The 10,387-nt window shown below is 45.6% G+C and overlaps 1 protein-coding gene across 2 annotated transcripts; it reads right to left on the reverse strand.

Moving 5' to 3' along the window:
* Positions 1–2,161: 2,161 nt before the first annotated feature.
* On the reverse strand, positions 2,162–10,314 carry ATPsynC (ATP synthase, subunit C). 2 transcript variants are annotated; one of them, XM_050177444.3, is made up of 6 exons: positions 10,212–10,314; positions 9,804–9,876; positions 8,621–8,692; positions 7,239–7,310; positions 5,111–5,210; positions 2,162–2,485 (listed from the first exon to the last, which is right to left on the reverse strand). In XM_050177444.3, the coding sequence occupies exons 2-6, from the start codon at positions 9,843–9,845 to the stop codon at positions 2,322–2,324; spliced, it is 450 nt and encodes a 149-aa protein (XP_050033401.1). In that variant the 5' UTR covers positions 9,846–9,876; positions 10,212–10,314; the 3' UTR covers positions 2,162–2,321. The 2 variants fall into 2 exon arrangements, with proteins under 2 accessions (XP_050033401.1, XP_054926126.1); XM_055070151.2 differs by lacking the exon at positions 10,212–10,314 and adding an exon at positions 10,129–10,193.
* Positions 10,315–10,387: the final 73 nt, after the last annotated feature.

The following is a 10,387-nucleotide window of genomic DNA, read 5'->3' on the forward strand; positions in this document are numbered from 1 at the left end:
AGGCGATTGGAGGATTGGTGGAAGAAAAGTAGGGAAACTACAAGGGACGGAGACGTGCAGGGGCACGGTTCGCAGTAGGGGATCGGGAAATTTGGACGTAGTGGTTCATAGTGTGTTTTTTTTCTTTTTTTATTGGTTAACCTAGGTAGGATATTAGGCAGCATAGTAGCAAGAGCTTGGTGGCGCAACCCACCGCCCCGTTCCAAAGGGACGCTCATATCATCCATCCATCCGTAAAGTCCCTTGATAGTTCAGTGTGCCGCTGCTCCGGCTCCCGCTGCGTGGAGTATACAACTTTTGTCGGCGCCTGTACATTATTAGCAGAGTGGGGATAAAGGGCACCCCTGCCTCAGTCCCTTGTTGGTATCAACATTCTCCTCATTCCTTCCCATTCAACGCAAACAGCATTTTCTAGGTAAATCTCAAAAGCTGTAGAGAATAGTTGCCCAAGCCTTCCAGAATAACCTGCAAGATGTTACGGTCTGTGTTGTCCTACGCTCCTGTAATGTCTAAAAAGGCCACATATGATCTGCTTTCTACTCTTGATATCTCAATACACTGAGTAAGAACAAATAAGTTATCATAGAAACGCCTATCTATTCTGAAGCCATTCTGAGGTTCTCCCAAAATGCCATTATTCTCTGCCCATGGTTGCAGCTTTAATTTGCTTGGCTACATTTCTAGCCTGTATATTACCGATGTAATGGTCTATACGAGTGAATTGTATTTCACCCCGCCCTTACCTTTATAAATTAAATTAATTCTACTTTGTCGCCAACTGTCTGGCATTCATCTATCTTTTAAAATTTTTTCCACTACTTTCACTACTTCCTTACTTATTAGTCCTAGTTCACAAGTTTCAGGTTGACAACCGCGGTGTGCATCGCATCCAGCGGCTGCGCGAACAGTGGTGGCTATAATTTATCGTGCATGCAATCAATGAGAGACTATTGACAGTGCTCTTTGCGTGAACATTGGGGTCGGTTTCAAAGAATGACCGCCGTCAACCTCGTAGCCTCCGTCGCACTACACCACCGTCTGTCGCGTTAACGATCGCCCCGTCGGTTACCTCTTTGCAGAACAGAGCCAGCACTGTCTGCACTCAGAAACTCCTCCATCGAAGCACTGCCTAACTCATCGCGAGTGGCGATGTGCGCCTAGAGTTTGGCAATGTCTGCGCTGCCACGTGTTTTCACACACGGGGGTTTTGCCCTAGCGCACAAAGCCCGCAGTTTCCGTTCATCGGTACCGTCGCTGGTTCTACCTAGCCTTCACGATCGTGGCAATTAGTTTTCGAAATCGTCACCGACTGCGCCAGTCTTGCAAAATTTGCATCTTCGCCTTAAGTGACACAGCTTTGTGCTTCGTCGGCGCACTGACTGCTGCTTCCGCGGCACATTTCCGCGCTCCTCGAGGGAGATTGTAGAAAGGGAGCGCAGGTAGCGCAGGCGCGATTCGCTTCGTTTTTTCTCGGGACGCTCGCCGCCAACGCAGAGGTATCTAGCCACCATAGCAGAGGTGAAGAGGCTGGCGCCATCTTGTGGCACGCCGCACCAACTTGCGATGTTGTGAATCGGCGCCCTGGCGGGACGTGCTGCACGGTAATGGCGGCAGATACGAACTTGCATAGGCAAACTTTTTGCCCCGTCTCGGGTAAGGGGCACTTGGCAAGCAGATTTCACCATTATTCTGCATGGAAAATACCGCCCAAAAGGCAGAATTTCAATCGTTATATCCGATATGCGGTGAATAACATGTTAAATATTTTCTCCCGTAGCCCCAATTGACACACTGAACTCCTTGTTATAACTGATGTGATATAAGTGGACTGCACTGTACTTCAGTATGAACAAGCAAGAACTTGCAGTCGTGTACACAGGTAAGCGAAAGTACAAGGACTACAGGCTCACTAGAAATGTTTGTAAAATCAGATGCACAAACTGAAATCAACAAGTGCCCTGGAAAATGTGCAGTGTCAAGCTTGGATTGCAGTCCTTAATTCAAAGTTGCATTCATAGGCATGGAAGAAAATCTGTTTTCATCAATAAATTCCGGCTCCGTATACTTTTGCTCAGGGGAGTACTATGTTGCACAGGAAAATCTGGATATGGTGGGGCAAAGTCACATAAGTACTTAGAATGATCACACAATAAGGCTTGCATCTTTTTACTTGTTTAATTCAGTGTCCGGGCATTTACAGATGACCTGCACTACGGGCAGTCCCCCCTCCAAACACAAGAGGTCCGATTGCCAGCCAACAACTGTCTCTAATGCACAATTCGGAAAAAAAAAAAAAAAGGATCGTGGCATGTGGCAGTGTCTTAGAAGGCGAACAGCAACAGGAAGGCCATCATAAGACAGAAGAGACCCATGGCCTCAGACAGGGCAAAGCCCAGGATGGCATAGGAGAACAGCTGCTGCTTCAGGGATGGGTTCCGGGCATAGCCGATGATCAGGCTGCCGAACACACTGCCGATACCAGCACCTGAAAGCAGACGGGAGACTTGTTACACCGTGGCCTGTGCGACACCAACGTGACTTGCTCAAGGTGTGGGCTTGCTTGTAAGTAGCAGCCAAACTCCCTGCGACCAATGCAGTTAAAGGGGGATTTGCAGGACTACAAATCAGCGTTCTTGCCAGAAATGCAAATTCCCTAATCTTGTCTGTACTGAATTTTTAAGCATGTAAAGAAGCTCCTCGGCAAGTTTGTTACCTTTGCAATAAAAGAAAGTTAAGCCTTTTTTTTTTACCCCGCAGTGGAATGAATTTTGGGATGTCATGAGATCTTTGAATAAATTTTTTTCAGGTCACACTTTCTGGCCAATTCGCACTTTAGGAAAACTATTGTTTTGAAGTGCGAAGGCAAAAACTGCATGCAAGATTACGTCTAGGCCAAAAATTTCTGCGGAACCCTATGGACATCTTGAATTTTTTGTATACTTCTGGATCGCAGTAACAGTTTAAGTGATGCGGTTTCTGCAGAAAGTAAAATTGCACGCAACTGCCCCTATCCTGTAATATCGGATGTGCAGAGGATATTCAGAAATATTTCATCTAATTTTGCAATTAAGTTTTTCTAAAGTGTCTCATTTATTTCAATGGGACATGCGTAACTTTTCCCCATTTGCACTAGGGTAATCAAATTTACATGTTCTAACGACAAGAAAAAGCTTCCTGCCGGATTGTTAAAATTGTTTGTAAGCTGGCCATTCAGCCCCACATCGTAGGTATTCCGACCTGAAGACCTCCTTTGCCACATTTAATGAAAGTGCACAGCCTTGTTCAGTTTCCTATGACAGTTTCAAATATGAGATTATATTTAAAATGAGAATTAGTTTCATGATTAACTAAAAATAATTTAGCATTGCTTCTGTGAACAATGGAGCAATAACTACTTAGAATCTTGCTTTAGGCACATAGCTGGATACTAGGAAATAAGCTTCACAGTGGTAAGAATAGTTCTTTGGTATGACAACTACAGTTGACTTGTGACAACATACCGTGCTTATCCGCCCAAAACTCAGTTTTATCTGAAGTCCGTGACACCTGAACCGCCTCACTTCTGAAAGTTTGGTCGCGATGTGTAACAACGTTATTGCAAAGAGTGATGAACGTCCAAAGTAAAAAGTAGCAGTTGTGCCCGAAAGGCAAAGCAAGGATGGTTTTATCGGCCGTATAAAGTTGTAAACACTAGCTTACTAGCTAAATTAACAAGCACTGTGTCATGTGCACAGGTAAACATGAATGCATCTCACTCAATGACCACGGAAAGTCGCTGTAAAAACAGAGGGAGGAAGCGCAGCAGCAACAGAACAAATTGTCCTTTGTGCTTTCTCTTGCTAACTGTCTCTGCTGTCTAACGCGAACTAAACGTCGAAAGCACAGTGCATACAAAGCTACTGGCGCTGGCCGCACTTTGTTTACATTGCAGATTGCTTTCATGATACAGCGGCAGCGCCATTAGCAGCACCTACCGGAGTAACCCAATAGAGTTACCGTATAGAAAATGGCTCAATAGACAAAACAGAATAGAGTTACGATCATTCCTTGCCGGTTCATACGTTCCTGGAAACCACAATTTCTCGGCATCGATGTTCAGCACGTCGCTAAACTGCGACCGTACGATACGTTTTCTGGCTGCTAGATCCCATGTAAACAAGATGTGTGAGGCGCGTGCAATCGAGAACAGTATATAGCTGGCCGCTGCGGGAACTTTACCGCAATACTCGCCCGCCACTCTCGCGTCAAAATGCCAGTGTGCACTCAGTCTTTGTTTTAGGTACCAGCAAATCCTTCCTGGGGTCGCTGCACGTGGCATTCACAGCTACCACTGCCAATCCTATTGTAATAAGCTTCTTTGCCTATCTGTTTCAAAGCGCATGGTGCCATCGGAAGCATAGCGCATGTTTTTAATGAGCAATAACCAAAACGCACCACTGTTCCCTGCTGCAGACTGCGTTCGCATGTTTTGCGGCCACTAGATCAAATATGAACAAGAAAAGGCGAGAGGTGTGCACGAACCGGAACAGTGTATAGTCGCCCGTCTCATGTGAAAACGACTGTGCGCAGTTTATTATTCCGGTACCAGCAAATCTACGCCCAGGTCGTTACTTGCGCATTCATAGCTATCGCCGCCAAACCTATTGCTATAAGCACCTTTGCTTATCTGTTTTACGGCACATTGCATGTAGTGCATGCTTTTAGTGAGCGATAATCCAAATGTGCCGCTGTTCCTTGCTGCAGGCGGCGTGCAATGTGGGCATCAGATTTTTCATCCTGGGCATCCGGCGTCGCCCGCCAGCTCGATTTCTTTCAGTTTCCAGTCACTCTTAAAATGCCACACAATAGGAAAACAACAAAAATGCACCTCGGGACGCCAGAGCCCCACTAGCTGGATCCGCGTTGGCATGCCGCAACTATCGTGATGCTTCGCATTAAATTTTTGTCAAGAATAGTTGGTGTCCGTAAATTTTTTAAATTCGGATGGTATGTTTTCCCGGCTGGTACGTTTCTTCTCCCAATTTTTTCAAGAATGTATGAACAGGGTTCTACTGTACATCGAAGACGAATACAGTTAAGACGAAGCATGCTAAACGCAGCCACAGCCTACCAGAGCCGGCGACACCGACGGTAGCAGCTCCAGCTCCAATGAACTTTGCAGCAGAGTCAATGTCCCGCTGGACTGCACTGGTCTGGAAGCCCCGCACAACCTGCAGCAATGTTTTCAATCATTTCATGTGCTCAAGGAATCGCAGCACAAGTTCAAGATAATAGGCAAAACATGTAACAGTTCGTCTCTTGAATCAAGGTTATTTCTGGATAGACGATTTGCGCATGCTCAATTACTCAGCTTCGCAAGCGCTGCCGAGTTGGCCATAGACTGATGTATAAAAAATAGAAATTTCCTACACCGCACAGCCCTGTTTGGAAATTAGGACATTGCCTGCATCACTGCACATACCATATTTACTCGCACAATGATTGCACTTATTTATCAAAACAATTGACACAAATTCAGGAGAGCGATCATCACGCGGGTTAAATTTCCTGTGAAAACTTTTTTTCCTCCCACATTTGCTGCGGGATGACAACAGGTCAACAAATAGGTGGCTGCCGCTGTAACAGTGCGGGACATCGAAACAAAAATGGAGGCCGGTGGTCGAATGCACCGACTGCATTTTTTTTTCTTCTGGTGAGTACATACGCGCATTGAAACACTTTCTTATCAGTAATGAATAATATCGTTACTATCGGCAAGTTTGTGGCGATAACAGCTATGACCACTTGGAGGGGACAGAAACTGACACAGAAACACATGGTGGGCACGCTGCGGAAACTGCGGCATTTGTCTTCACCACTATCCTAACACAGCACGCTTCCGCTATGGGTGGGCGAATACCTTAGCTGTGTTACAAGCATCGGCGTATGAATAGGGTACACTTCTAACTTATCAGTGTAAACGTGGCTACTATTGTTGCCGCTCGTGATTTGTTGCGTGCCGACGAGAATTGAAAAGCACCTTTTGTTGTTGACCACAACCATTATAAAGCCTACAAATAATAAAGCCAAAGCAAGTTTCTTTGTAGCTTTTTTTTTCATGGAAATGCGGAAAGTGATGAAAGGAATGAAATGGAACATCTGCTTAAGAATGTTCGGTGCGTCCACACCGCTTGGTATATCTTGGAAGAGTTGTTCGCATAGCATTTACAGATCGTAGGTGCGATCATCATTAGCTAGACTTAGCACACATCATTGCTGCGGCAGGTTCGCGATGCGATCATTACACAGGAAAGGAAAAAAAAACAAAAACAGTATTTTGACAACAAAATTCAGGGGTGCAATCATTATGCAAGTAAATACGGTATTTTGGGCACAGAATCAAGCAGAAAGCTTTTATTTGATATTTTGCCGGCAAAGTGAGCAATAAATTATAATGCGCGCAAACCTAAGGTAATTGTTGCGAATACATGCATGCTTGATGTGCATGTTCGAAATACAAGTGAAATGAAAGCTATACTGGACTAATTTTCCAGCCACTGTGTGCCAAATTTTACTCCCTCATGACTAACTTCACTGTCCATTAACAGCAAGGCAGTGAAGTTAGGTAACATATGCGAACCATGTTTCCCAAGCCTGTTGAGCTTGTTGGCTTCACTGTGGGCCACTAATCAGAACAGCATACATTTTAATCTTAGAGGCCATGGCATCAGCATACCGAGTTTCTTATAGCTACAAGACCACGCTTGCGGCTGTTGATAACTAAAATATCTATAACGTAATGCCATAATGTCTTTCACAGTACTCGCAATAATGTGCAAACAAAAAATGCATAATAGTTTTAACCACTGAGCGTAGTTGCTGCACATAGACATGTCCATTGCAAGAAATTGGCCCATCGCGATGATGCTTCCTGTGTCGGCCAACGAGCTTTTTTGGGAGTGTTGCAGGGCCCTTTTAACCCCGTAATTGCCATGAGGAACCTCCAAAAGTTATGAAGTATGGATTTCTGAAACCTGCATTTATTCTGAAATTTCTTTGCTAAAGGAGTATGCCAGAAACACCTATAGCACTTTTACTGCTATAAATGAAAAAATAGTAATAGGCACTGTGCATGACTCATGCATCAGTATTACAAGGCAGTTCAACTTTTTTGCAACGAGTTCACTCATTGGCAGTTAGGCGGTTCGAACATGGCAGCTATGAAGAGGAAACGATTTAAGCATCGGTAAGCAACATACTTGGCTAAGAGGCCCAGCGCCAAGAGCCAGCCCAGAGACTCCGGCGGGCAGCACCACGGACTTGCTCTGGTTCTGCAGGAGCAAAAAGTGAACCAAGCTATGTTGAAAACAGCCTTCAGCCCTACACAAGCAACCATCTACCCACAAGCTTTAAAGGTGCATGGAGACATTTTGAACCCGTTGAAATTACCACTGTTTCATACATAGCAGGTAAAGCTGTGAAGGTTCCCAGACTTCTTCCGCTGCTCACATCTACGACTAAACATGGAGAGTCGCATATGAAAGTCAAATATGTGCTGTGCAAAATGAGAACAAGATGAAAGCAGGAGGCAACGTTTTCACAAGTGGACTCGTCGTTTTCAACGCAACAAAACAAGTCCACTCATCGAAACGTTGGCTCCTGCCTTTCATCTTGTTCTCATTTTGCTCATTGTCTTGCATTTCCATCTCCCGCATTCCCCGTGTTTTGCCAGGTATGTGCTGTGTCATTCAATGCAACACAAAGTCTCACACTCATGCATCACGGAACATGACTATTACATGGAAGGTGTCACGGATATGGACACCTAACGAGAGGAGTGACGATCCAGCTACCACAGCCTGCAACCATGTGCATTGCATACAAGCAGCACTGGTGTGCAGAAGTGCGTTATTTGATGTAATATTACGTCCAGAAGTTATGTACGAAATAGCTATTCCGCAGAAAGCATCACACATCAAATACAACTGCAGTACAGATCACGTAGAGCAATATTTCTGTACTAGTGCATCCAGAGAGGAGGGGGGGCCCCTTAAGTTTAGCAAATAGAGCTGTAGACATACTTCCAAGTGATTTTAGGTTGGAAAGGTGCCGTGTGCATTGCCTCAGTCTTGCACATATTGCTAGCAAGCTTAGGGAAACTCATTCGAAGACTGGTACTCTAGAGATTCCTGTTTATAGTAGGCTATTACAGGTTTTCAAAAATTCACCCTCGTGAATTTCAACCTAGCCGAACATCATAACCACGAAGCGACCACGGCAAGTAATTGTAAAACTTAAATACTGGTACAAACAAAATATGCTGACATTCACAGGCCACTACACGTGTTCCTGCTTTCTAGGAAGTCAAATCCTTATCCGCAGGCTTGAATTTTTTTGTGCGAGACCAACTTATCGGTGAACACACTGAAAGCACGAAAAACTGGGACAAACAGAAGGTACAACACGGTGTGCTTCACTTGCAGCATGTTGTACGAAAAACAAGGCCAAATTTACACCCTTCTCAGGTTTATTTGTCAAATGACTGTGCTGCCAGAATTGAGCTTCCGAATGCACCTTCATCCTTAAGATGCATTGTAGAATTGAGCATTATATCTTGCCTAGTAGATCGCATGCAACCCACCTCTTCAAAGAGTCTGCTGTTGCTGACTGATGAGGACAGAGGCCGCAGGCAAGACCGGGAAGTGGCAGAGGCCTGGAAACAATCAATGCTTTGTCACACTTTGAGGAAACTAGCTAAATTTTTTTTTAGTTTAACGAGGGACTGAAGAACAGGATAAATTAAAGGGAAGTTACTGCTTGTAAAGGCACATCAAGAGCAACACTGATTAGGTACTTCAGGACAACTTGACCTGCATTTGGCATAGGGGTGTCCAACAGCGGTGGCCTCTCTGCGTGCGTGTTGAACTCAAAAAAAAAAGGGGAGGGGAGGGCGGTAGCGGGCAATTTGAATGGCGAGAAGTAGGCGCACCACATGAAGTTGCTACTATATCTACAACCAGGTCATTTTTCGGACTAAATCAAGGAGGCTTAGAGGAAAACAAATTCACAGTATCGATTGAGTGAGCGTTCATATTGGCGCCTTCAAATAGTGGGAACGCTATCGAGCCCCCTCAGGTTATCGAGAAACTTTCAGCAAAGAAATTTCATCGCCCGCTGTGGTTCGGAGCAATGACCTCTAGCTGTTCAGGCTTCGGACTACGAAGGACATTCTGGGCGTTGCAAGGTGACCAGGATTGAACAGGCATCAATGACCTTAGCAGAACGAAAACTCGTCCGGCTGCGACAGTGCATTGGGCCTCAGTTAACCGAAGACTTCCATGAACTACAAGGTTACCGGCTGGCGTGGAACATTATTTAGCACATATGCAGCGGCCGGGCGTGATTGACGAAATCAGTTACGCATAAACGAGAGCACGCGGCAAGTCCATTTTGTTAACGGGATAACGCCGGACGCGCCCCGCTAGCAGCCGGGGCTCGCGGGAGGTCTTTGAGGCCAATAAGCCGGTTTATGGGAAGCTAAACCTGTGAACGCCTATCACACGAAATTGTGGAAATTATGCTACCTGAAGACCTGGAACGTCTGGGTCCGACAAAGCGGCGCTTTAAGGAAGGACTGCTGTGGAGATACGACGGGGTCGTTTCAACATGGCGACGCAGTTCACCGTTTGCTTTTGATGGTGCTCTTCAATACTGTATTGAGAACAGAAACCTCTCTAGACAAGCACTACGTTGCTAACAGTAGAGGCTTGTGACTAAAGGCAGTGAAGTCTTAACGGGTGAGGTCATGCAAGGTCAGTACTCACCACAGTTCGTGAAACGGGGGCGGCGAGCTTGAGGGCGAACATCTTTAGTTTGGTCCTCGAAGGGTGTACACAACTGCAAAGTGAGGGCGAAAGGATTGTACAACAAGGCAACAGGTGCGAATAAACTATGTCGCTAAATGCGCCACCGAAAAGAACGGCAAACGATGGACACCGGGAATCTTAATTTCAGTTTGCTGGGGTGACCTTCACAGAGAAGCCGGCTCTCGTGAGCCGTAGGGAATTAGCTCGGACATCATCGGCGATATTTTTGGAAGTCTGCTCTGAAATTACCAGCAGATACAGTTATCCTAAGACTTTGGCATACTTGTGAAAGTGACAGGTTTCGGCGTAACTTTCTCTACGGGCAGATTACCGCGGATAACGGCAGCAAAACTAGAGCTAACTTACCGACTACCACAGCCAGCAAGATCCAAGGGACTGCACCGACTGCGCGTGCGCGCGGTTCCTGCCGGAGAAGGGTGTGCGTAAAAGGCGAGTGTGAACGAAGCTCCCGAACACTTCTTTTTGAGTGTGCCCTTAGTAAAAGTTCAAAATTGCGACTACCGGTCTCAGAATCGGTAAGA

This window comes from Dermacentor andersoni, chromosome 5 (assembly GCF_023375885.2).
Source record: "Dermacentor andersoni chromosome 5, qqDerAnde1_hic_scaffold, whole genome shotgun sequence".
NCBI classification, from domain to species: domain Eukaryota; kingdom Metazoa; phylum Arthropoda; class Arachnida; order Ixodida; family Ixodidae; genus Dermacentor; species Dermacentor andersoni.

Excerpts from the sequence above, each read along its gene's own strand:
- ATPsynC (XM_050177444.3), bottom strand. The coding sequence starts at position 9,845 with ATGTTCGCCCTCAAGCTCGCCGCCCCCGTTTCACGAACTGTG. Across the intron at positions 7,311-8,620 it reads ACAGCAGACTCTTTGAAGAG|AACCAGAGCAAGTCCGTGGT; the intron begins GTGGGTTGCATG and ends TTGCTCCTGCAG. Across the intron at positions 2,486-5,110 it reads CGTCGGTGTCGCCGGCTCTG|GTGCTGGTATCGGCAGTGTG; the intron begins GTAGGCTGTGGC and ends GTCTGCTTTCAG.